This window comes from Theropithecus gelada, chromosome 19 (genome assembly GCF_003255815.1).
Source record: "Theropithecus gelada isolate Dixy chromosome 19, Tgel_1.0, whole genome shotgun sequence".
In the NCBI taxonomy this organism is placed as follows: domain Eukaryota; kingdom Metazoa; phylum Chordata; class Mammalia; order Primates; family Cercopithecidae; genus Theropithecus; species Theropithecus gelada.
Genome location: NC_037687.1, coordinates 43813437 through 43839668, shown reverse-complemented (window position 1 = coordinate 43839668; position 26232 = coordinate 43813437). Strand labels below are relative to the sequence as shown.

At 49.6% G+C, this 26232-nt stretch overlaps 2 protein-coding genes across 7 annotated transcripts in view; one reads left to right on the top strand and one right to left on the bottom strand.

The window, feature by feature from the left end:
• Nucleotides 1–1087: 1087 nt before the first annotated feature.
• THAP8 (THAP domain containing 8) lies at nucleotides 1088–19001 on the bottom strand. Of its 4 annotated transcripts, none has more exons than XM_025368571.1 (4): nucleotides 18346–19001; nucleotides 5671–5863; nucleotides 5049–5444; nucleotides 1088–1697 (listed from the first exon to the last, which is right to left on the bottom strand). In XM_025368571.1, exons 1-4 carry the CDS (start codon nucleotides 18426–18428, stop codon nucleotides 1545–1547), a joined length of 825 nt encoding a protein of 274 aa, XP_025224356.1. In that variant the 5' UTR covers nucleotides 18429–19001; the 3' UTR covers nucleotides 1088–1544. The 4 variants fall into 4 exon arrangements, with proteins under 4 accessions (XP_025224356.1, XP_025224357.1, XP_025224358.1 ...); XM_025368572.1 differs by having other exon boundaries at nucleotides 5172–5444; XM_025368573.1 differs by having other exon boundaries at nucleotides 18360–19001.
• WDR62 (WD repeat domain 62) overlaps nucleotides 19001–26232 on the top strand; it is a 52441-nt gene continuing 45209 nt past the window's right edge. For 2 of the 3 annotated variants that reach the window (XM_025368566.1, XM_025368564.1), the window contains exons 1-3: nucleotides 19001–19353; nucleotides 23274–23365; nucleotides 24481–24543. In XM_025368566.1, coding sequence (XP_025224351.1) covers nucleotides 19177–19353; nucleotides 23274–23365; nucleotides 24481–24543 — 332 coding nt within the window. In that variant the 5' untranslated portion in view covers nucleotides 19001–19176. Of the gene's footprint in view, nucleotides 19354–23273; nucleotides 23366–23470; nucleotides 23555–24480; nucleotides 24544–26232 lie in introns of all 3 variants that reach the window. The other variant, XM_025368563.1, reaches the window with a different exon arrangement.

Genomic DNA, 26232 nt, shown 5'->3' with positions numbered 1-26232 from the left:
CCAGGCTGGAATGCAGTGGCATGATGTCTGCTCACTGCAACATCTGTCTTCCGGGTTCAAGCGATTTTCCTGCCTCAGCCTCCTGGGTAGCTGGGATTACATGCCTGTACCACCACACCCAGCTAATTTTTATATTTTTAGTAGAGACGGGGTTTCGCCATGTTGGCCAGGATGGTCTCGAACTCCTGACCTCAGGTGATCTGCCTGCCTCAGCTTCCCAAAGTGCTGGGATTACAGGTGTGAGCCACAGTGCCTGGCCTGCACTGGCTCTTTGTGATGCCTAGAATGTTCTTCCTCCAAATCCCTACATGGCTCCCTCTCTGCCCTGTTTTAGGATCTTACTTGCTGGTGCCTTTTCACCTTCTCTGCTCTAAAACTGCACCCCTTCATCTAAGGAAGGAGACCACTACTACTCCTGCTGCCCTCCTCCCCCAACCTTGCCTAGTTCACAAGACAGGAGGAAAAAGAGAAAGCAAAAAGTTGGAAAAAAAACAAAAGTAAGATAAATAGCCAGACAACCTTGGCACCACCATCTGGCCCTAGGAGTTAAAAAAAAGTAATAGTAACATCAACCCCTGACCTAAACTGCTTGTTTTAGCTGTAAATTCCAGACACTGTATGAAAAAAGCATTGTAAAACTTTTTGTTGTTAGCTGATGCATGTAGCCCCCAGTCACGTTTCCCACGCTTGCTCGATTTATCACGACCCTTTCACATGGACCCCTTAAAGTTGTAAGCCTTTAAAAAGGCCAAGAATTTCTTTCTCGGGGAGCTCTGCTTTTAAGACGCGAATCTGCTGACGCTCCCGGCCGAATAAACGACTTTCTTCTTTAATTCGGTGTCTTGAGTTTTGTCTGCGGCTCATCCTGCTACATCTCCCTTCCCTACTATGGTTTTCTCCATAGCAACACTGCCTCCCAGACGGGAGGCCCTCTCTGCAGGGGTTGTTCATCCTCTGGAACCTGAGCCTGTAACCCTCCAGGCCAGCCCCTTCTCATTACCCAGGTTTCTGCTAAAACATGGCCTTAGAGGGCCCTCCCACAAGCCCAAACCAAATTTTTGTTGTCTTTATAGCACTCATCGCTCGCGTTTGCAGTGTTCTCGTTTATTTGTTCACTAGTTCATTGTCTACTCAAGTAGAATGAGCACCATGAGAGCAGGGATTTTCCCAGCTGTGTTCACCATGGTATCGTCAACTCAGTACCAGGCTTGGCAAAAAGCATGGGGCTCCTAAGAACCAGGTATGATTCTCCCAAACAAACAACCCTTGCTCTGCTCTGAGGTTGTCGTACTGATTTGCAAAGATCTGAGCTGGGGGTGACAGAAGCCTGGTACCCAGGGGATTGGGGGCTGATGACAGACTTGGCCCTAGGTCACCCCTAAGGTTCAAGAGATCCCTAGGAGTGGAGTGCTAGAACCCAGGTCCTTGAGGGAGGCACTGCTACTACCCAGGCGTGGGTGGTGGGGCTGGGGCCAAGCCCATGTGTAATGTCTTTCCTCCTCCATCTTCTATCTTCTGTCCCTCAACATTGTCTGTCTTGATCCTTATGCACTGGGGGTTCGAGTGTCCAGGAGCTCCGGCTTGGCATCCACTGTGGCAGTTGCAGGGCCCTGGGCAAGGACCACTGCTATGTCAGGCCCTCCACAGATGATGGTGAACGTTTGGGATTCCTCGGGTCCAAGGGTCTGGGCCGTTGTCTAATGCAAAGAAGTGGTAGAGATGGGAACATTACGGAGCAAGTTGTGGGAGAGACAGACAGACATGGTGAGGAACAGGGAGGCAAAGGTGGGAGTGGGGCGTGTCAGGAAAGAGAGAGAGATGTGGGCAGAGATATGAGGAGACAGGAAAGCAGATGTGAGGGCCAGAGAGACATTCATGGGAAAGGAAAGAAGGGTGGGGAAATGGGAAGAGAAATGCGGGGGGACAGACACAGACACATGTAGAGAAAAGAGATGTGCAGGCAGACAGACGTACACACAGAGATGTGGGGGAGACAGAAAATACGCAGATGAAGAGAGACATCAGGAGGTGGGGAAACAGGTAGGGGACAGAGATGATGGGGAGAAAGACAATGAATGTTAGAGAGGGAGGAGATTGCAAGGTAGGGATAGATGAGTAGGAGACAGAGATTGGAATGATGGGAGAGGAGGCAGAGAGAGGCAGCCAGCTCAGGGGCTCTGGCAGGCTCCACAAAGAGCCCCAGGCCTGAGTCTGAGCTCTGTCCCTGCCCCACTGTCCCTCTGTGCCCCAGGCCACAGTCTCAAACTTCAAGCCCCCAGAGGCAGCTACACTGTAGCTCCAGCCGACTGCTATCACCTGAGAATCCAAGCCCAGTGCTGCTAGATCTGCAGAGCCTTCGGGAAAGACCAGACGTTTTTTTTTTTTTTTTTTTGAGACAGAGTCTCACAGTGTCACCCAAGCTGGAGTGCAGTAGCACAATCACAGCTCATTGAAGCCTTGACCTTCTGGGCTCAAGCAATACTCCCACTTCAGCCTCTCGAATAGCTAGAACTATAGGTGCAACACTTGGCTAATTTTTTGTATTTCTTGTAGAGACAGGGTTTCACCATGTTGCCCAGTCCCCTGGGCTCAAGTGATCTACCTGCCTTGGCCTCCCAAAGTGCTGGGATTACAGGCGTGAGCTACTGCACCCGGCCATTAGAAATTATTTTAAAGCACTGCGGAGGCCAAACAAAGTATATCTGTGGGTCATGTCCAAATCACTGACTATCAATCTGAGACTCCTGGCTGGGCGTGGTGGCTCATGCCTGTAATCCCAGCACTATAGGAGCCCAAGGTGGGCTGATTACCTAAGGTCAGGAGCTCAGGACCAGCCTGGCCAACATGGCAAAACCCCATCTCTACTAAAAATACAAAACTTAGCTGGACATAGTGGCACATGCCTGTAATCCCAGTTGCCTGGGAGGCTGAGACAGGAGAATTGCTTGAACCAGAGAGGCAGAGGTTGCAGTGAGCCGAGATCGCGCCACTCCACTCCAGCCTGGGCAACAGAGTGAGACTCCGTCTCAAAAAAAAAAAAAAAAATCTGACACTCCTTAACTCCAGAGGTACTGTGGGGGCTCCTTCCTGAGCCCTTTCAGTGAGTCTAGCATTCAGAGCTCTGTGTGGGCACCTCTCTCATCCAGGCAGGGCTCTGAAAGCCATGGGGGCTAGGCTGGGGACCTCAAGCTTGGCCCTGGGGCTTTAGACAGGAGAAAGCCTTGGTCAAACTGCGATTTTCAGAGACATAAGACCCTTCCTCAACTTCCTCCCTCCCACCCCCACACACAGACATAACACCCTTCCTCGACTTCCTCCCCTACACACACACACACACACACACACACACACCCAGCAGTAAAATATAGAGGCAAAAGGGATTAAATAGGGCCTGGAGGACACTATTACAGAGATTGCAAACTCCAGCTCTATAGGGGCCAGGCAGGAAGCTCTCACAGGCCTCTTCTGCAGCCAGACACCTGGGTTTGAATCCTGGCCCTGAAATTTATTGGCTGCCTGACTGTGGGTGCACTACTGGACTGCTCTGTGCCTCCATTTTTTCATCTGGAAGATGGAGACAACAGCAGTATTAAGATTATAATGAGGTTTTTGTTTGTTTGGTTTTTGAGACGGAGTCTTGCTCTTGTCGCCCATGCTGGAGTGCAATGGCACAGTCTTGGCTCACTGCAACCTCTGCCTCCCAGGTTCAAGCAATTCTCCTCCCTCAGCCTCCCGAGTAGCTGGGATTACAGGCACACGCCACCATGCCCAACTAATTTTTGTATTTTTAGTAGAGACAGGGTTTCTCTATGTCACCCAGGCTGGTCTCAAACTCCTGAACTCAAGCAATCTGCCTGCCTTGGCCTCCCAAAGTTCTGGGATTACAGGCACAAGCCACCGCACCCAGACTATAGTGAGTTTTTTGCTTGGTTGCGTTTTTTTGTTGTTGTTTTTTGTTTGTTTTCTGAGACAAGGTCTTGCTTGGTTACCCGGGCTACAGTGCAGTGGTGCGATCTTGGCTCACTGCGGTCTCTGCCTCCTGGGCTCAAGGGATCTTCCTGCCTCAGGCTCCCAAGTAGCTGGGACCACAGGTGCCCACCACGTTAATTTTTGTGTTTCAGTGAGACACAGTCTCACCATGTTGTCTAGGCTGGTCTTGAACTCCTAGGTTCAAGCGATCTGCCCACCTTGGCCTCCCAAAGTACTAGGATTATAGACGTTAGCCACTGCATTTTAAAAAAATTAACCTTGTAGCAGTCAGGCACGGTGGCTCATGCCTGTAATCCCAGCATTTTGGGATGCCAAGGCAGGTGGATCACGAGGTGAGGACATCGAGACCATTCTGGCTAACATGGTGAAACTCCGTCTGTAACAAAAATACAAAAAATTAACTGGGTGTGGTGGCGGGCACCTGTAGTCCCAGCTACTTGTGAGGCTAAGGCAGAAGAATCGCTTGAACCTGGGAGGTGGAGCTTGCAGTGAGCAGAGATCACACCACTGCCACTGCATTCCAGCCTGAGCAACAGAGCGAGACTCCGTCTTAAAAAAAAAAAAAAAAAAAAAAAAAAAGAATAGAAAAGAAAAGAAAAACAACCCTGTAGCTCCAGCTAAAAGCATCATGGTGAGTTTTCAACTCACTATGTTATAACTCTGTGTCTGGCAGACAGTAAGAGCTTCTCAAATGTTAAGTATTTAGTATTAGTAAATGGAGCAATCATTACTCAGCTCCAACCAATAGTTGCTTGGCATTGTCAGGTTAATTTTGTTTTTCAAGAAAACCTAGAAATTTGTTTTAATTTTCTGTAGAGACAGTGTCTTGCTATGTTGTCCAGGCTGGTCTCGAACTCCTGGCCTCCAGCAATCCTCCTGCCTTGGCTTCCCAAAGTGTTGGGATGACAGGCGTGAACCACTGAGCCTGGGCAAGCCAGAAATTTGGAAACACGGTGAATGTTCTGATTTTTGAATAGGGGATCCTAGACAAAATGAAAACACACTGCAGGCCAGGCCAGCACCCATGGATGGGGCTGCCAGGCTGGGGTGCCACTCACCAGGCGCTGCAGACCCCGGCACGCCCGTGCCAGCAGGCTCTCCCCATGCAGCTGCTGTGCCAGCCGTTCCAGCGCCTGCAGCTGCGCCTGATGCTGCTCCTGGCACCGTTGTAGCCTCTGCACCCGGCATTGCAGTGCTCCCAGCACTGAGCCCAGCCCAGTCTGGGCCTGTTGGGCAGGGACTTCAGGTTGTGACCCCTCAGGAGTGGCCGCAGGGGTCAGGGGGGTCAGGAGCATGGTGGCCACAGTCTCGGGGCTCCCCAATGTGGGGTCCAGCACCACTAGGCGCACTGGGTCAGAGACTGGGATGGCAGGGCCCTGGGGCAGGGGTGTTTTCTCCTGCAGGGGAGGTGGTGGCGAGACTGGCTTCTGGGTGCGTCGAGTCCTCTGCTGACTCTGGAAGACAAGGCACAGGGTGCAGGGGTGCCACAGCCAGACTTCAACTCAGGAGGAAAAGGATTGAGGGTCTGTTTCCAAGGGGGACTTGCCTAGGTAAGGCCAGACCATCAGGGAGGAAGTGTCGTCAGGAGGGGAGGGCCAAAGGTCAGACTCAAGGAGGGACTTCCCTTAGGAGGGGAGGTCTGGGGTTCGGATTCCAGCAGCAGGACCTCCTGGTGCTCACCTTGGCAGGTGGTGCCTGGGAGAAGATGGAGGGCACTGCATCAGGCCGCAGGTAGCGCACACCCCAGCGCCACTGGAAGCAGGAGGGCGTGAAGTGCTCACTGCACAAGTGCTGGTGGCAGCTGGGCACCCAGTGCTCACGGCCCATGTGCCGCAGCCAGGCCTGCAGCCGGGGACCATCCTTCAGTGGGAACCTGCATGGGTGGTTGGGGGGCGGGGTCAGTGTTACGAGGTTCAGACTCATCCCTCCCAGAGGATACCCACCCTGGAGGTCTCTGGGCTCCAAGCCTGTGCCTCCCTAGGGCCAGGAAGTAGACCAGTCTTGTGCCCAGGCTTTCTCTATCTCATACACACAACTACAACCCTTTCTTCAGCTTCGTCTTTTAGTAATATTATTTTGTGAGACGGGGTTTTGCACTTGTCACCCAGGCTGGAGTGCAATGGCACAATCTTGGCTCACTACAACCTCCGCCACCTGGGTTCAAGCGATTCTCCTGCCTCAGCCTCCTGAGTAGCTGGGACTACAGGCGCACGCCACCACGCCCGGTTAATTTTTGTATTTTTAATAGAGATGAGGTTGCATCATGTTGGCCGGGCTGGTCTCGAACTCCTGACCTCAGGTGATCCACCCACCCTGGCCTCCTAAAGTGCTGGGATTATAGGCATGAGCCACCATGCCTGGCCTTTATTATTATTATTATTAATTTGAAAGCTCCACCTTTTAAACACCCAACATCAGCCCACCTCTGCCCCCTCCAGTGCCCCTCCTTCTAGCCTCCTTCCTGTTCTACCTGCCCACAGCCCCGCCCCTCCACTCCCAATTTGTTCTTCCACATCAACTTGTTGGAGCAGTTTATAAAATCAGACATTTACGATGTGGGAGTTCATGCAGCCAAGTGAAAATGTTTCTTCTACAAACGTATAACATGGGGGTGTGGGGTTTCTGGATTAAGAGAGATTTAAGAAACATCAGCACAAAAGCAGGATGTGGACCTCGCCTACAACAAACAATTCAGTAAAAAGACATTTTAAGACAATTGGGGAAAACTGAACATGAACTGAGTATAAGATAATTATAAGAAACCAGTCGGGCATGGCGGTTTACGCCTGTAATCCCAGCATTTTGGGAGGATGATGAGGTAGGAGGATCGCTTGAGCCCAGGAGTTCGAGACCAGCCTGGGCAACATAGGGAGACCTCGACTCTACAAAAAAAAAAAAAAAAAAAAAAAATTAGCCATGTATGGTGGTACATGCCTGTGGTTCCAGCTACTCGGGAGGCTGAAGTAGGAGGGTCACCTGAGCCTGGGAGGCAGAGGTTGCAGTGAGCTGAGATTGCACCACCATACTCCAGCCTGGGTGACAGAGCCAGACCCTGTCTCAAAAAAAAAAAAAAATTCATTTTGCTAGGTGTGATAACTGTATTGGTTTATACTTCTGAAACAGTCTTCTGGTAGAAAATCAGTCTGAAATAATTATGGATAAAAGATCTGATGTCTGGGATTTACTTTAAAATAGGGCAGGACAAAAAATTAGAGGTGCAGGCAGGGCAGTAAAGAAGATTGGTAAAGTGTTGATAACTAGTGACACAGTGATAGATCCCAAGGGCTCTACTTTTGTGTATGCTTGAAAACACCCACTAACAAGTCTTTAAACAACTCAACAACAACAATAAAACACAAATAACCTGATTCAAAAATGGAGAAAGGACTTGAACAGACATTTCTCCAAAGACATACAAATGGCCAATAAGCACATGAAAAGATACTTGACATCGCTAATCATTAGGAAAATGCAGTGTCAGAACCCTGATGAAATACCATCTGACAAACACCAGAACAGCTCCTACTGAACAACAACAACAAAGAGGCCGGGCATGGTGGCTCATGTCTGTAATCCCAGCACTTTGGGAGGCTGAGGCGGGAGGAACTCCTGAAGGCAGTAGTCCAAGACCATCCTGGGCAATGTAGCAAGACCTTGTCTCTACAAAAAAATATTTTTTAAATTAGCTGGGTGTGGCGATGTGCATCTATAGTCCTATCTACTTAGGAGGCAATGTGGAAGGACTGCTTAAGCTCTGGAGTTTGAATGCTGCGGTGAGCTATGATCATACTACCGCATTCCAGCCTGGGAGATGGAGGAGGAGGGGAAGCGGGAGGGGGCAGGAGGGGAAGGAAGAGGAGGAGAAGAAAAGTGTATGTCAGGATGTTGAGAAACTGCTAGAACTCTGGTACACTGCTGGGAATGCAAAATGGTGCTGCCACTGTGGAAAACAATATGGCAGTTCCTCAAACATTGAAAAATAGAATTACCATATGACCCAGCAATCCACTTCTGCTTATATACCCGAAAGAACTGAAAACAGGGTCTCAGAGAGATATTTGCACACCTGCGTTCGTAGCAACATAAATCAGGCCTGGCGTGGTGGCTCATGCCTTTAATCCCAGCACTTTGGGAGGCTGAGGCAGGCGGATCGCTCGAGTCCAGGTGTTCAAGACCAGCCTGGACAACAGGTGAAATCTTGTCTCTACAAAAAATACAAAAATTAGCCAGATGTGGTGGCGTGTGCCTAGAGGCCCAGCTACTCAGGAAGCTGAGGTGGGAGAAATGCTTGAGCCCAGGAGGTTAAGGCTACAGTGAGCCATGATCACATTACGGCACTGTAGCCTGGGCAAAAGAGTGACACGCTGTCTCAAAAACAAACAAACAAACAAACAGATGGACAGAAACATAGCAGCATAAATCACAACAGCCAAAAGGTGGAAGTGTCTATCAACAGATACATGGATAAGAAAAACGTTGCATATACATACAATGGAATTTCATTTAGTCTTTTTTTTTTGGAGATGGAGTCTCACTCTGTCACCCAGGCTGGAGTGCCACGGCGCAACATTGGCACACTGCAACCTCTGCCTCCTGGGTTCAAGTGATTCTCCTGCCTCAGCCTCCTGGGTAGCTGGGATTACAGGCTCCCGCCACCATGCCCAGCTGGCTTGCTTATTTATTTATTCATTTATTTATTTTGGCGATGGAATCTCACTCTGTCGCCCAGGATGGAATGCAGTGGCGTGATCTTGCCGCTGCAACCTCCGCCCCCTGGGTTCAAGCGACTCTCCTGCCTCAGCCTCCAGAGTAGCTGGGATTACAGGCACCTGCCACCGTACCTGGCTATTCTTGTATTTTTAGTAGAGACAGGGTTTCATCATGTTGGCCAGGCTGGTCTGGAACTCGTGTCCTTAGGTGATCCACCCGCCTCGGCCTCCCAAAGTGCTGGGATTACAGGTGTGAGCCACTGCACCCGGCCTGGAATTTTATTTAGTCTTGATCTGACACATGCAACAACACAGATGAATTCTAAGGGCCATTAGGGTAAGTGAAAAAAGCCAGTCAAATACTGACAATTCCACTCATATAAGGCAGAACAGTCAAATTCCTAGAGACAGACAATGGAATGGTGGTTGCCAAAAGCTTGGTGGAGAGGGAAAGAGGGAATTGTCCAATGGGGATAGAGTTTTTAGGAGAGGAAAAAGTTCTGGAGATTGGTTATATAACAGTGTGAATATACTTAACATTAGTGAATTGTACACTTAAAAATGATCAAGATGGTAGATTTTATGTGTATTTTGCCACAATTAAAAATAATTTTAATAGGCCAGACACAGTGGCTCATGCCTGTAATCCCAGCACTTTGGGAGGCCGAGGTAGGCAGATCACTTGTGGTCAGACCTCAAGTGATTTTGAATTCAAGTTCAAGACCAGCCTGGCCAACATGGTGAAACCCCCGTCTCTACTAAAATTACAAAAATTAGCCAGGCCTAGTGGCGTGTCCCTGTAATCCCAGCTACTTGGGAGGCTGAGGCAGGAGAATTACTTGAACCTGGGAGGTGGAGGTTGCAGTGAGCCGAGATCACACCACTGCACTCCAACCTGGGCGACAGAGCAAGACTCCATCTCAAAAAAAAAAAAAAAAAAAATTGTTTTAAGTTTTAAAAAATAAGCTTTCTCAGTGGTTGTGGGTGGGGATTATCTGATGAGGGACCCTCTAAAGATGCCCCACTTCTCCAGTTTCCTGGTGCCACTTGTTCCCAGCATCTGCTCTTGCCCTCTTAGATGTTAACACACTCTCTATTTAGACCTGGGCTCAAGGCTACCCATAATAAAGACCTCCTTTTCCAGTCTTATTTGCAGCCAGGGGTGGCCACATGATCAAGTGCTGGCCAGTTTGTCCTTAGCAGCTGCCAGAAACTGTGAGACTGTAAATGTTTATTTCAAGCTGCTAAATTTGGGGATCGTTTGTTATATAGCATTAGATAACTAAGACACATCTCATGCACATCCCATCTTTACAATGTTTTCCATATCTGTGATATTACTGATTTCATACTTTTTTTAAAACTAACCAATCTTAAGTATTAAACAAAGATACTTAAAAGAGAAACTTTAAGGCCGGGCGCGGTGGCTCAAGCCTGTAATCCCAGCACTTTGGGAGGCCGAGACGGGCGGATCACGAGGTCAGGACATCAAGACCATCCTGGCTAACACAGTGAAACCCCGTCTCTACTAAAAATACAAAAAATTAGCCGGGCGTGGTGGCGGCGCCTGTAGTCCCAGCTACTCGGGAGGCTGAGGCAGGAGAATGGTGGGAACCCGGGAGGCGGAGCTTGCAGTGAGCCGAGATCGCACCACTGCACTCCAGCCTGGGCGACAGAGCGAGACTCTGCCTCAAAAAAAAAAAAAAAAAAAAAAAGAGAAACTTTACACCACAATTGAAAATGGAAAATCAGTATCAATTCCATAAACAAAAGCTAACCATAAAAACATCAGATGTCATTACCTACTGAGGGCTATGAGCCTGAGGCCCTGCCCTTCTTCCCTCCCCTCCCCTCCCCCTCCCCTCTCCCTCCTCTTCTCCTCCCTTCCCCTTCCCCTCCCTTCCCCTCCCCTTCCCTTCCCTCCCCTTCCCTTTCCTTTCCTTCCTTCCTTTCTTTCCTTCCTTTCTTTTTTTTTTTGAGACAGGGTCTTGCTCTGTTGCCCAAGCTAAAGTGCAGTGGCATGATCACAGCTCACTGCATCCCTGAACTGCTAGGCCCAAGTGATCCTCCCACTTCAGCCTCCCGAGTACCTGGGACCATAGGCATGTGCCACCACACCTGGCTAATTTAAAAATTCTTTTTAGATAGAGAGAGGTCTCACTGTGTTGTCCAGACTGGTCTCGAACTCCTGGGCTGAAGTGATCCTCCCACCTTGGCCTCCCAAAGTGCTGCGATTATAGGCAGGAGCCACTGCACTCCACCCCTGCTCTCTCTTTGTTGAAAAGAAAGACTAATGAGTACTAGAGAATCAGGGACAAAATTCCTACAGGAGATAGGGTAAATAAACATAGGCACATCCACACAAAAGAATATGATGCAGCTATAAAACAGAATGTAGAGGCACTCTGTGAACTGACATACTATTGTCAGGCACATATTATGTGAAAAAAAGGAAAGTTCTAAATAGATTATCTCAGCTTTTAGTCATTGTGGTAGCCCCCAAAAGCTATCCATGTCCTAATTCCTGGAAACTGTGACTATTACTTTATTACTTTATTTATTTAGAGACAGGGTTTTGCTCTGTCACCCAGGTTGGAGTGCAGTGGCGTGATCTCGATTCCTGCGGCATCAAACTCCCCAGGATCAGGCAATCCTCCCACCTCAGCCTCCCAAGTAGCTGGGACTACAGGCATGTGCCACGTGCCCGGCTAATTTCTATATATTTTTTAGAGATGGGGTTTTGCCTTGTTGCCCAGGCTGGTCTCAAATTCCTGGGCTCAAGCAATCCTCCCACCTTGGCCTCCCAACGTGCTGAAATTACAGGCATGAACCACCATGCCAGGCCTGAATATTACCTTATATGACAAAAGATGTGACTAAGTTAAGGATCTTGAGATGAGGAGATTATCCTGGGTCATCCGGGTTGGCCCTAAATGCCACAAGTATCCTCATAAGAGGGAGGAGAAGATATTACCACAGAAAAGAAGAGAGGGCAATGCAACCATGGAGGCAGAGCCTGGAGAGATGTGGCCACAAGCCAAGGACTGCCTGCAGCCACCAGGAACTGGAACAGGCAAAAAAGAGACTCTCCCCCAGAACCTCCGGTGGAGTACAGCCCTGCCGACACTTTGGTTTTGGCCCAGGAAAGCTGATTTGGACTCCTGGCCTCCAGAACTGTTAGAAAATAATTTGTCTTGTTTTAAGCCACCAAGTTTGTAACAAGCAGTATGGGAAACTATTAGTGTAATAAAAAAGGAAATAAGAATGTCTTTCACATTTGCTGGTATTCGTATAAAGAAACCATGGTGATGTGGTTTGGCTCTGTGTCCCCATCCAAATCTCATCTTGAACTGTAATCCCCATGTGTCAAGGGAGGGACATGATGGGAGGTGACTGGTCATGGGGGATGTTTCCCCCATGCTGTTCCCATGATACTGAGTGAGTTCTCATGAGATCTGATGGTTTAAAAGTGGCAGTTCCCCTCTTGCTCTCTTTCTCTCCTGCCCCCCTGTAAGATGTTTGCTTCCCCTTTGCCTTCCACCATGATTGTAAGTTTCCTGAGGCCTCCCCAGCCATTCAGAATGGTGAGTCCATTAAACCTCTTTCCTTTATGAATTACCCAGTCTCAGATAGTTGTTTATAGTAGTGTGAGAACAGACTAATACACATAGGAAGGACACATAAGAAACTAAAGAGGCTACCAGTGGGGAGGAGGTGGATGTGATGAACGGAGATGGGGAGAGCCAAGACTTCTCAGACAAAGGCAGATGGAGGTGGAGGGGGCAGGCAGCTGGCGAAAGAGTACAGAAAGGCTGACTCAGAGAAGAGCACTGGCACCCAGAGAGCAGAACCCCAGGGCACACAGCCAGGGAGTCTGGCTGCTGCAGTCAGCTTCCCTCTAAGATCCCAATGTTCTCAGTGGCCCCATTCTTCCTGGACACAAACACGAGATCTATTGCAACAGCATTCCCCATTCTTATTGCCACCATCTCCCAGGCAGAATCTGCCAACGGACTACTCATATCTACTCTCTGCCATTTCCTTACTAACATAACTCCAACTTTCTTTGAGGCCATAATGTGTCCTGCTAAAAGACTACATTTCCCAGGATCCTTTGCAGCTGGGTGGGGCCATGTGACTACCTTCTGGCCAATGAATGCTTTAGTGTTGTTTGGGACCACTGGGATGGTGCCTTAAACGGAAGGGACGATCAACGGGATTCAGCAGCTCAAAGAGGAAAGGAAGAAAGTCAATATCCTAAGAAACATCTCCTTAATTGGTCTTTCTCTTGTTCCTCTGGATAGCAGCATTTATAATGGGCAATATTGCTTTCTAAAAAACTACCTTAAGCAGACAGCAAGTGTTCCCCTTTCAATGCAGTCAAATGCTCTACCACTGAGCTATACCCCCATGTTCCCCTTTGTATAAACTATTTTAGTCTTGCTGGTCATCTTGTCCAGAGCATGAGGTGGCATATACTGCTAGAAGTCCTTTTTTTCTTTCTTACTAACGTAACTCAAAATTTATTCAGGCTGATTAAATGCCCAGCTAAAAGACCACAATTCCCAGCCTCTTTTCCAGTTGGGGGTGACCAGTGATGAAAAGGTGCCATTGAATGGGGTTTCTGGAAGGCCTTATAAAGGGAGTTGATTCAGTTTAGACCTGAACGCTTTTTGCTCTTTCTCCCTTCCCTTTTCCTCCTGTAAGGAATGGTAGCAATGGTGGCTGGGGCACTGGCAGCCACCTTGAATGGAAGCCACAGGCTAAGGATGACAGAGCAGAAATAGGCCAGGCACGGTAGCTCACACCTGTAATTCCAACACTTTGGAGGCCAAGGTGGGAGGATCATTTGAGGTCAGGTGTTTGAGACCAGCCTGGTCAACATGGCAAAACCCTGTCTCTACTAAAAATGCAAAAATTAGCTGGGTATGGTGGCACGCACTTGTAATTCTGTAATTCCAGCTACTTGGGTGGCTGAGGCATGAGAATCCCTCGAACTCGGGATGTGGAAGTTGCAGTGAGCTGAGACCGTGCCACTGCATTCTAGCTTGGGTGATAGAATGAGACTTTCAAAAAAAAGAAAGAAAGAGAGAGAGATAGGACCCTCATTTCTAATGACTGTGGAACTACTATTCCAGTGCTGGTTTGCCAACCTCTGTACTTGGTCTATATGAGGGAAAATAAACCCTGTAATAGACTGTATTACTGTTCAGAATGTCTGCTGCCTCCCTTCACATGAGGATTTCACATGCCCACTCCATTGACTTGAGGCTTGCTAGATACTTGCTCCAGTCAAAGAATGCCAGTGAAAGTGATATGGGCCTCTTCTAAATATAAAATTGACCAAGAGCCACCGGATGATTCACTCCACTTTCTCTTTTCCTCCTCCCGCAAGAACAGCAATATTCCAAATAGGGACAGTTTCTTCAGCCTGAGACCCCAATTAAGATACTGTAGAGTAGGACCACAAATGACCTGCAAAGGACATAGTGTGAGCAAGAAAAACACCTTTGGGCCAGGTGTAGTGATTCATGCCTGTAATCCCAGCACTCTGGGAGGCCAAAGCAGGAGGACTGATTGAGCCCAGGAGTTCCAGCCTGGGCAACACAGTGAGACTTCATTTTTTTTTTCGAGACGGAGTTTCGCGCTTGTTGCCTAGGCTGGAGTGCAGTGGCACGATCTCGGCTTACTGCAACCTCTGCCTCCCAGGTTCAAGCGATTCTCCTGCCTCAGCCTCCCGAGTAGCTGGGATTACAGGCACCTACCACCACACTCGGCTAATTTTTTGTATTTTTAGTAGAAATGGGGCTTTTTTTTTTTTTTTTTGAGACGGAGTCGCTCTGTCACCCAGCCTGGAGTGCAGTGGCATGATCTTGGCTCACTGCCACGATCTTGGCTCACTGCAACCTCCGCCTCCCAAGTTCACGCGATTCTCCCATCTCAGCCTCCTGAGTAGCTGGGATTACAGGCGCGTGCCACCACACCTGGCTAATTTTTGTATTTTTAGTAGAAATGGGGTTTCCCCATGTTGGCCAGGCTGGTCTCGAACTCCTGACCTCAGGTGATCCACTCGCCTCGGCTTTCCAAAGTGCTGGGATTACAGGCGTGAGCCACCGCGCCCAGCTCAGTGGGACTTCATTTCTACAAAAATTAGAGAAATTTGCCTGACAAGGTGGTGTCTGCCTGTAGTCCCGCTACTCAGGAGGCTGAGGCGGGAGGACTGCTTGAGCCCAGGAGTTTGAGGCTGCAGTGAACCATGATGGTGCTGTACTCTAGCCCAGGTGATAGAGATCCCTTCTTAAAAAAACAACAACAAAACAACAACAAAAAAACACCTTTGTTGTAGTAAGCCACTGAGATTTGAGAAGTTTGTTCGTGCAGCATAACTTAACCACACTGATTCCTATAGACCCCATAATTTGTTTAATCAACTCTTATTGCAGGACTTTGTTACTACCAAGCAGATATAATTCTAAATGATAGGTCCCCCATAAGAGATGACCCCATTGCCACTGTCCCTGAAAGGGCCTAAGACAGAGCTAATGAAGGCTAGCCAGGCATGGTGGCACATGCCTATAGTCCCAGCTACTCAGCAGGCTGAAATGGAGCTGGTCTGAGTGTTGTGGGTTATTGCTAAGCTGATTAACATTGTCTCCCCACACAACCATGCTTGACTAGCATAAAAATAAAATGAAACATGAAGAAAAAAAAAAAAAAAGGAGGCTGAGATGGGAGGACTGCTTGAGCCTGGGAGGTTGAAGCTGCAGTGAGCCATGATCGCACCACCGTATTCCAGTCTGGGTGACAAAGCAAGATCATGTTTCAAAAAAGAGAGAGACAGAGAGTGAACTAATGAGTGTTCCCTTTGGCTGCCAAGCAGGATTTCAAGTTATTTCCTGGCAGCCACTTCCCTCAACGTGTCTCATCTTATCTCTCACCTGGCATCCATGCCCTCTCCTAAGCCTCTTTTGGAAACTGCTTTTCATCTAACTCTTAACTGAGTGGCTTCTGCATGACTGACTCAGGGGTAGGCCCTGAGGTGTAAATGGGTTAGTCACTATTGGGCGCCAATGAAGACATGAAGTGATTTTCCTTTTTTTTTTTTTTTGAGACAGAGTCTCGCTCTGTCACCCAGGCTGGAGTGCAGTGGCCGGATCTCAGCTCACTACAAGCTCTGCCTCCCAGGTTTACGCCATTCTCCTGCCTCAGCCTCCCAAATAGCTGGGACTACAGGCACCCGCCACCTCGCCCGGCTAGTTTTTTGTATTTTTAGTAGAGACGGGGTTTCACCGTGTTAGCCAGGCTGGTCTCGATCTCCTGACCTCGTGATCCGCCCGTCTCGGCCTCCCAAAGTGCTGGGATTACAGGCTTGAGCCACCGTGCCCGGCCGAAGACATGAAGTGATTTTCATACAGTCATCTGGCTGCTGTATACAGTCGTCATCATTCCCCCTTATTATTACCTACAAAGCACTTAGAACAGTGCTTGGCATAAGGTAAATACTCTATTGTTGTTGTTATGAGTGAGGTAAGAGTGGAAACAGGGGCTGGGCATGGTTGCTCATGCCTGTAATCCCAGTACTTCGGGAGGCCAAGGTGGGTGGATCACCTGTGGTCAGGAGTTCAAGACCCACCTGGCCAACATGGTGAAACTCCACCTCTACTAAAAGTACAAAGAATTGGCTGGGTGTGGTGGTGTGCACCTGTGGTCCCGGCTACTCGGGAGGCTAAGATAGGAGAATTGCTTGAACCTGGGAGGCAGAGGTTGCAGTGAGCCAAGATCATATCACTGCACTCCAGCCTGGGTGGCAGAGCAAGACCCTGTCTCAAAAAAAAAAAAAAAAAAAAAGATGACGGCAGCCTGGACTATGTGACAACAGTGGATGTAATGAGTAGTAGTCTGGGAATGTGTTTTCCTTATTTCTTATTTATTTTGAGACAAGGTCTCACACAGTTGCCAAGGCTAGAGTACAGCAGCGTGATCACAGCTCACTACAGCCTTGGCCTCCTGGGCTCCAGTGATTCTCTACCTCAATGTCCCGTGTAGCTGGAACTACAGGCGTGCACCACCATGTCCGGCTAATTTTTACATTTTGTAGAGATGGGGTTTTGCCATGTTGCCCAGGCTGGTCTCGAATTGCTGGGCTCAAGCAATCCTCCTGCCTCGACTTCCCAAAGTGCTGGGATTACAGGTGTGAGCCACCACGCCCAGCCTATCTTTCCTTATTTCTTAATGATTTATTTGGGACTTTCTCATTCGTGTTCATAACTGTCTTGTCAAGGTGTTAGAGATTTTGTTGTGGTTGTTGCAGGATGGAGACATGTCTTGAGGGTAGAGCCAAAGGGCAGGTTAATGGACTAGCGGTGGATGAAAAGGAAGGATTATGGGTAACTCCCAGGTCACATACTTAATTCCTCAATGTTTGACCCTCACCTATCCATGAGCTCTGTCATGGCAGAAACAAGATCTGTCAGGGTTCTTTGTGTCCAGCAGGGGCTTACTTGCTTCTCCAAGAAATACTCAAAAAGTTGCTGAATTAATCAACAGTTGCCAGAGTCATATACAGGCTTAAAGTTCCCCCAAATCCCTTTGGCCCTATACCAGGGTCCCTCAAAGGATCCATGAGACATGGACTGCTGGCTTTCCTGGAGAGCCCATCTGAAATGCATTCATCAAATCCACCCAGCAGATCTTTACTAAGCACCTACTATGTGCCAGGCACTGTTCTAGAGGTTGGAGACACAAACAAGAGGAAACAAGAAAGACAAAGAAAGAAAAAACCTCTGGCTTGATTGAGGTGACATTCTAGTGGGGGAGATAAGGAATGCATACATCGAAAATGCGATATGCAGACAGTGATGTGTTAAAGGGAAAAATAAAGCAGAAGACAGAGAGAACCGTGTGTGTGTTTCGGTGTCAGTTACAGTTGTCCATAGGGTGGTAGTAATAAAGGCAAGAACTTTGAAATCAGAGGGAATGGCACAGGCAAAGATACCAGGGCAGTAACATGCCTGCTATGCTACAGGAACATGAAGTAGGTCAGTGTTACTGGAGTGAAGGGCAGGAGGAAAGAGATGAAGTCACACTGGTATCAGGGAACCAGCTCTGTAGGACTTTGCAGGCCTGCTTTCTACCTGCTGCAGCCTCACTTTATTTTTTACAGTGAAGTGGGAGTCAGGGAAGGGATCTGGGCAGAGGAGGGCGCTGATCTGACTCAGGTGTTCACAGGCTCCCTCTGGCTGCAATCAGGGAACTACTAAGGACAGACTGGAAGGTTTTGGGGGAGACGCGATCACAAGCTCAGTTTCGGATGCTCTGCGTTTCAGATGGCTCAAATGCGTGGGGAGGGCAAGTGGGCATCTGTAGGCTCTTACAGAGCCTGCACCGACTTCACTTTCTACATCCGTTTCCCTCTTCGTCTCGCTTCGTTCGCTACCTGTAGTTAATCGTCTACTCCTGATGTTTCCCACGCCTGCACCTTTGCAGGTGCAGTGGACACTGCCGGGAAGGCCATCTCCTCACGGTTTAACCCCACTTCCTAACACCCTCAAGCGAGACCAGAAGGCCCGCACAGCTTCACTAAAGCTCGGGCCCCGCCCCTCCCAGGGTCCCGCCTCCCTCAAGCCCCGCCCCGCGCTGCGCTCACTTGTAGAAGCTCACAGGGCGGTTGTCTGCGCCCAAGCTGCCCGCAGTGTTGGAGCAGTTCGGCGCCCTGCAGTACTTAGGCATGGCTGTCCAGCCCCGTTGAGTTTTGCCGGGTCAGCAGCTGCACTTTGGTTCTCGTGGAGCGCCACCGAACCCCGCCCCGCCCGCGCGCTCGCCGCCTGCCTCACATGACGTCCGTGGAGACTCGTCACGTGCCGGGGAGAGCGCTGAGAGCGCCTGGCTATTAGGCGCCCCTCCAGTGCCACAGTCACGCCCTCGTCACGTAGCGAATTGGCTATAGCGAGAACTGTGCGCCTGCGCAAAGCCTGCCCTTCTCCACCCCGACTTTCATCACGTGTTGGGGAGAGGGGCGGCGTCACGTCGTTTCTGAGCCTGCGCCAACCAAATCAACTGGCCAGTCAATCTCTTACGGCTCCACCCTACGCCTATATCCGGGCGACCGTCGGAGCGCATATAGTTCCTCTGGGTGGCGGCAAAAACCGAGGTGAGGCAGCTGGGGCCTTAGCCTCGTAAAAGTTAAAACCTGTATGTTTCAGCGAATAATGAAAACGGAGTCTGGATGAAAGACCCCACGACTCTTGATCAGGCATCCAGTACACTAGCCGCCCAGCCAGGCACTCGCTCCGCCTCTTCGCTCCCATTGGCCCTAAGCGCCGCCCGGCAGCCCTGCGGTTGGCCAGGCCGGGCCTGTGGCGTCCAATAGGCGGTGGCGCCGGCTTTCCCGCGGCTGTTCGCTGTTTCAGTGGGTTGTGGCGGTGGCGGCGGCGGCGGCGGTTAAGGGATGTAACGGTCGCCCGGCTCCGGCGTGACGATGGCGGCCGTAGGGTCCGGAGGCTGTGCGCGGAACGATGCAGGGGAGAAGCTGCCCTCTGTCATGGCGGGAGTTCCGGCGCGGAGGGGTCAGTCCTCCCCGCCGCCCGCCCCACCGCTCTGCCTCCGGCGGCGGACGCGACTCTCGACGGCTTCCGAGGAGACGGTGCAGAACCGGGTGAGAAGCTGCTCGACATGTCTACCCCAGTTCCAGGCCTCCTGGGTTTCCCCTAGTCCCGTCCTGAGAACTGTGGCCCCGACTATCAGTCCCTGGCCAGTCCCCTCAGGCTGTTCCCTGCCTGGCTTCGTCCCCTAAGTCCCGCCCCTTTAGCCATGGCCCCTCCCACTTTCCCTCTCCTCGTTGCATTCCCGGCTCCACCCTCAGCGTTGGAGTAATTCCTGGGTTCCTCCCTGGTTCCCACCACTGGGGAATGCATTTTGCTTCTGCAAATCACAGCCTAGTCCTCCTATACTTTAACCCCCGTTCTATCGCCTTTAGACGTCACGATCATAGCTCACTGCAGCCTCACTGCCCTGGCCCCCGCTGGGTCATTAAGGTCCCTTCGAGGGTTTAGTCCAGAGTGTTACCTGCCCCAACTCTTCCTCGCTTCTACCTCGCCTTCTCTCACCTTCTGCGGTCTCTATCCTTTTTCCTCACCAAGGTGGGGATTCTTAATCCATATTGTCATTCAAAACTATGACAAAGACGTAAGAAGTTATTTATAAAATCTCCGCAGTGCTGCCTGGGGAGGAGGGCGCACAGAACAGTTCCCTAAATTCTGAGACAGAAACGCAGAAGGAAATGATTTCACAGTAGGTAGAAGGAATTCCATTAGCACAGCGGCAATTTAAAAAAATTGTTTTCCAGCTCTGTAGGCACAAAATCTGTTTTTATAAAATGGAGATGATAAGAACCATAGTATTGGTAGGGCGCGGTGGCTCACGCCTGTAGTCCCAGCACTTTGGGATGCCAAGGTGGGTTGTTCACCTGAGATCAATTCAAGACCAGCCTGGCCAACATGGTGAAACCCCGTCTTTACAAAAAGTACAAAAATTAGCCGAGCGTGCTAGCGCGCGCCTTTAATCCCAGCTACTCAGGAGGCTGAGGCGGGAGAAATCCCTTGAACCCAGGAGGCGGAGGTTGCAGTGAGCTGAGGTCACGCCACTGCACTCCAGCCTGGGCGACAGAGTAAGACTGTCTCAAAAAAAAAAAAAAAAAATTATACTATTGCATTGGAGAGAAATGAAATTTTACTTGTGATCTTCTTGGCACAGAGTCCAGATAAAGGGAGGATACCTGGTAGCTGCTGGTGGAGCTTGTTCCTGCCCCATGACTTTCTCCTGCACTGATTATACTGCCCATTCCTGGCTATAGGGCTCTGGCTGTACCTCCTATGTCCTCCCTGTCACCAACGTTCAGTCACACTGGCCTGCTTTTGGTTTTCCTGAGGCTCCATATTCTTTTCTGCCTCCTTAGCCTGGGCTTTTTGCTGCAATCTACCTGGCTGGCTCCTTCCCATCCTTCAAGTCTCAGCCTGAATGTCGCTATCTGGAAAGGCCTTCTTGAACCCCATTCTAAAGCAGACACCCACCTTCATCTGTCACCCAGCACCCTATACGTCATAGCCTTTATCTTATATGTTCCTGAAAGTGCCTTTTGAGCTATTAAACTACATATAACAATATCAAATTCAGAGAGGCATTATAGCAAGGTGGCTAAGAGAACAGACTGGTATGGTTGGACCCAGGCAGCCTGAGCTTAAACTTTAGTCCTGTTCTTCCTGGCAGTTTATGAACTTTGCTTTTTCTTTTTCTTTTCTTTTTTTTTTTTTTTTTTGAGATGGGGTCTTACTCTGTCATCCAGGCTGTAGTGCAGTGGAGTGATCTCAACTCACTGCAGTCTCAGCCTCCATGGGCTCAGGTGATCTTCCCACCTCAAGTCTCCTGAGTAGCTGGGACTACAGGTGCATGCCACCATACCTGACTAATTTTGTTTTGTTTTTTGGTAGAGACAGGGTCTCGCCGTGTTGGCCAGGCTGGTCTTGAACTCCTGAGCTCAAACGATCTGCCTGCCTCAGTCTCCCAAAGTACTAGGATTACAGGAGTGAGCTACTGTGCCCTGCCAAGTTATGAACTTATCTGTGCCTCAGTTTTCTTATCTGTAAAATGAGAATGATGTAGAAATCTTTCATAGGGTATTTGTGAGGATTAAATGAGGTCACATATCCTAGGCACTCAGAACAACACTGGCACATGGCAAGTACTCTATTCATGTTAGCTAATACTGATACTATAACTGTGTATTTGGGGTAATATTTATTTTTCTTGTTTGGCAGTACAGAGTTGATCTGTCTTGCAAAGACCTAGTCTAAAAATGACCATTCATACCAATGCCCAGTAATGCTGATTGACAGATAAGACAACATGAGTGCCATGGCTTGGTTGTTTATGTTGGAATCCTGGCACTACCCCTTCCTGGATGGGTAACCCCTCTTGGCCTCTGTTTCCTCATCTGTTTGGTTCCTTTTTTTTTCTTTTTCTTTTTTTTTGAGACGGAGTCTCCTTCTGTCACCCAGACTGGAGTGCAGTGGCTAGATCTCAGCTCACTGCAAGCTCCACCTCCCGGGTTCGAGCGATTCTCCTGCCTCAGCCTCCTGAGTAGCTGGGACTACAGGTGCTCGCCACCTCGCCCGGCTAGTTTTTTGTATTTTTTAGTAGAGACGGGGTTTCACCGTGTTAGCCAGGATGGTCTCGATCTCCTGACCTCGTGATCCGCCCGTCTCGGCCTCCCAAAGTGCTGGGATTACAGGCTTGAGCCACCGCACCCGGCCTTCTTTTTTTTTCTTTTTTGACAGAGTCTCACTCTGTCGCCCAGGCTGAAGTGCAGTGGTGCCATCTCAGCTCACTGAAACCTCCGCCTCCTGGGTTCAAGCGATCTTCCTGCCTCAGCCTCCTGAGTACCTGGGATTATAGGCATGGGCCACCACACCTGACTAATTTTTTTGTATTTTTAATAGAGACAGGGTTTTGACATTTTGGCCAGGATGGTCTCAAACTCCTGACTGAGCCACCACACCCAGCCTTGTTTAAATTTTAAATATTACTGTTCATGTGTTTTTTTACTTGTTCAAATCTCTCAAATTTCTGGACTATGAATCTGACATGGGGAAACTGTCTACCTTTGGTCACTACTGTGTCTCTCCTGTACAGCCCAAAGTGCTGACTTTGGAGCCAGACTGCCTGGGTTTCTATATCAACATTGCCATTTGCAGATGTAGGATCTTGGGCATCAGACTTCTTACCTGTAAAACAGGGGTGATAATAGTGCCTTCTACTTGGCTTATTGTGGGGATTCAAGTCTTTTATACATATAAAAGTACTAAGAGGCCGGGAACAGTGGCTCTTGCCTATAATCCTAGCACTTTGGGAGGCTGAGGTGGGTGGATCACCTGAGGTCAGGAGTTCGAGGCCAGCCTGGCCAACATGGTGAAACACCATCTCTACTAAAACAAAAATTAGCTGGGCATGGTGGCGTGCGCCTGTAATCCTAGCTACTCAGGAGGCTGAGACAGGAGAATCGCTTGAACCCGGAAGGCGGAGGTTGCAATGAGCCGAGATCTCACCACGGACTCCAGCCTGGTGACAGAGGAAGACTCTATCTCAAAAAACAAATAAACAAAAACAAGTACTTAGAAGCTTATACACAGGTCACCTTCTCACCACGGCATTCTCCCCCTTCCCCTGCACTCCTGACCTCCTTATCTGCTTTCTTCTCTCTTGCACTGGTCATTACTTGGCATCTGTTTCACATATTTGTTCTGCTTCTTTTCTATGTCCTACATACCCATCACCAGTAGGACATGAGCCCCACGAGGGCAAGGATTTATCTCTTCCTCACCACTCTGTGCTCTTCACCTAGCGTCGTATTTGCCAAAGGAATGTTGAGAGAACAAGTGTTAGCTGCTGGTGGATGGCATGGCCACAGAAGCTCAGTGAGTGGGTGTTGAATGCAGCAGGATCTGAATGGGTGGCCAAGGCAGCTGCACCATGTGGTGCCAGCTGGGGCGGGTGCCTCTGACTTGGGCTTTTTCTTTGCAGGTGTCACTCGAGAAGGTGCTTGGCATCACAGCCCAGAACAGCAGTGGCCTAACCTGTGATCCTGGCACAGGCCATGTGGCCTACCTGGCAGGGTAAGCAGATAAGGGCCTCGATGTCCAATCATTGCTAGGGAATTTGGAGCTTGGAGCCTGAAGCCATCTGTAAATCACTCTGAGCCTCATCTTTTTCACCTGTAGAATGTGGATAATGGGGCCTGCTTCTGAGAGCTGTGGAGAGGATTCCATAGCCCCCTCTCTGTCTAGAACAGTTCCTGCCATGTAGTGAGTGCAATGAAAGCCTTTATTATGACTACAGGGGGGAGGTGACAGCGATCTGGGAAAGACAGGTGATTAAACTCCACGCTGTGGTGTCAGGTAACCTGGATTTGTGTCCCAGCTCTGCCATGTATGCTGCTCTCTGAGCCTCTTCCTCTGCCTCTGTAAAACAGAGCTAGTGACCCTCTCTGCTTGCATAGTTGAGAAGACTGAAGAAGACGCTACAACTGTTCATTCCATAAATACTTATGTAGCCTGACACTGTGCTAAGGACGTCCCCTCTATGGGTTTGTTTCCTTATCTATAAATGGGCCTAAAGAGTCCTGACCTGACCTGGCAGTTGTGAGGATTTAAAACAATTACATCTCTCTCTCTCTTTTTTTGTTTTGTTTTTTGTTTTGTTTTGTTTTTTTTGAGACAGAGTCTGGCTGTGTTGCCCAGGCTAGAATGCAATAGTGTGAATAACAGCTCACTACAGCCCCAACCTCTTGTGCTCAAGCGACCTTCCCATCTCCACCTCCCACGTAGCTGGGACTACAGGCACATGCCACCACAGCCAGCTAATTTTTTTTAGTAGAGAGGAGATCTCACTCTGTTGCCCAGGCTGGTCTCAAATTCCTGAGCTCAAGTGATCCCCCCACCCCCTACTCACAAAGTGCTGGGATTGTAGCCAGCCTAAGGTCTTTATTAGCCTAGGGCCTGACAGACATTACCTCAGAGGAAGTGCTGGTTTCTATTTAAGAACATAGTAATGTTAAAGTGCCCTAGAATTCTCAGTGTAAACACCTGGAGGAGGGGGAGGAGGAGGAGACCAGAGAGAATCTCTGTGCAGAGAGAGCTTGTTTATTTGTGGGCTTTTCTGGTGGGTATAGAATCATCCCAGGACCCCAACACTCCCCGCAGTTGAGGCACATTTTCCTCTTTCTCCCCAGCTGTGTGGTGGTGATTTTGGACCCCAAGGAGAACAAACAGCAGCACATCTTTAACACTGCCAGGTAGGCTGAGGCCTGGGCCTGGGGGCAGGGGTGGAACCAGGGGCTTGGCACACCTCCCCTCCCCCGCATAGCCTGGAGGTACTCATGGGTAGGTGCTCACTCATTCACTCACCTGTTGGCTCAGCAGCATTTGCCTGTGTTGGATGCTGTTCCATGTGCTAGGGACACAGCAGTGACCACAGGAGAGGAGAATCTCTGCTGGCTAGAGTGAGACAGACAGTAAACCCGTCAGCAAATTACTGGCTGATCATGATCAGTGCTGTGGAGGAAATGATGGGGGATGTCTTCGGGCAGGTTTGTGGGCAGAGAATAGGAGGAAAGCCTTATCAGAAGGCTCAGGGAATGCTGCGTTGACTGTGAGACCTGAAGGAAGTGAGAGGGTGACCCATAAGAAGCTGTAGGGAGAGCGTTTCAGGCAGGGGGGACAGCAAGGGCAAAGAACCTGCAGTGGTAAGAATCTCGGTGCTTTAGAAGCAGCCAGGGATCCGGGTGCCTGGAGAAAGGGAGCAGGGGAGATGAGACTGGATGGAATAGGCAGAAGCCACATCCCGTAGTCCTTGCAGCGTTGGAGAGGGGCCGCAGAGCATGCTGAGTGCAGAGAGCAGCCACAGGAGGGCGCCACAGGCCAGGGATGTGCTTTTCACCCCCAGCCCTCCAGCAGCTCTATTCCCCGCTTTGCTTTTCTCCACAAAATTTGCTCCCATCTCTGATATGCTGTCCAATTTCCTCATTGGTGGTGTTCACTGTGGGTCTCCATTCCTCAGTGTGAGCACTCTGAGAGCAGGGACTTTCTCTGAGTTCATTTCTGTGTCCCCAGCACCAAACAGCAGTGTCTGGCACATTGATGGCTATTTCCTAAGAGAAAGACTGAACATGATTTGGGTTTTAGAAAGATCCTTTCAGCTGTTATTGGGGGAGGACCCGCTCCTCTGCCTTGGGGCTAACTGATCACTGTGTTGCCCTGGGATGTGGTCCCAATAGGGCTGTGACCTTTGAAAGGCATACCGTGTCCCTCCTTGGCATAGCTCAGGCTCTGCTCCTTTGGCCCAGTTCTCCAGGTGAATGGATAAGGAGTGGGTTTTCTCCTGCCCTTATGGTCCTTAAGATATGGTCCTTAAGCTACGGCAGGTTCTTGTTATCTGGCAGAAGTGCATTCCCTCTTGAAAGTGCCTTTTTGGACCTTTTGCTCCTAACTGTGGGTTCTGTTACTGGTGATAAGGGCAGAGCTGGGTTCCATTCCTGGCTCAAGCATCTATTCACTGTGGAATCTCAGGTGAGACACTTCTTTCAGAGCCTTGGTCTCCTCTGAAAATAAAATAGCTACTGGTAATTGGGAGAGCATTCGTAAGGCAGCAGCTACAAATCAGAGTCACACAAACTTGCCCAATACAGTGTGTTTTAAAGGTTGGATGAGTGGACAACATTTCAAGTTTTGTTTTTTTTTTTTTTTTTTGAGACGGAGTCTCGCTCTGTTGCCCAGGCTGGAGTGCAGTGGCCAGAACTCAGCTCACTGCAAGCTCCGCCTCCCGGGTTTACGCCATTCTCCTGCCTCACCTCCCAAGTAGCTGGGACTACAGGTGCCCGCCACCTCGCCCGGCTAGCTTTTTGTATTTTTTTTTTTTTTAGTAGAGACGGGGTTTCACTGCAACAGCTAGGATGGTCTCTATCTCCTGACCTCGTGATCCACCT

Excerpts from the sequence above, each read along its gene's own strand:
- THAP8 (XM_025368571.1), bottom strand. The coding sequence starts at position 18,428 with ATGCCTAAGTACTGCAGGGCGCCGAACTGCTCCAACACTGCGGGCAGC. Across the intron at positions 5,864-18,345 it reads CGCCCTGTGAGCTTCTACAA|GTTCCCACTGAAGGATGGTC; the intron begins GTGAGCGCAGCG and ends CCACCCATGCAG. Across the intron at positions 1,698-5,048 it reads GCCGGGGTCTGCAGCGCCTG|ACAACGGCCCAGACCCTTGG; the intron begins GTGAGTGGCACC and ends TCTTTGCATTAG.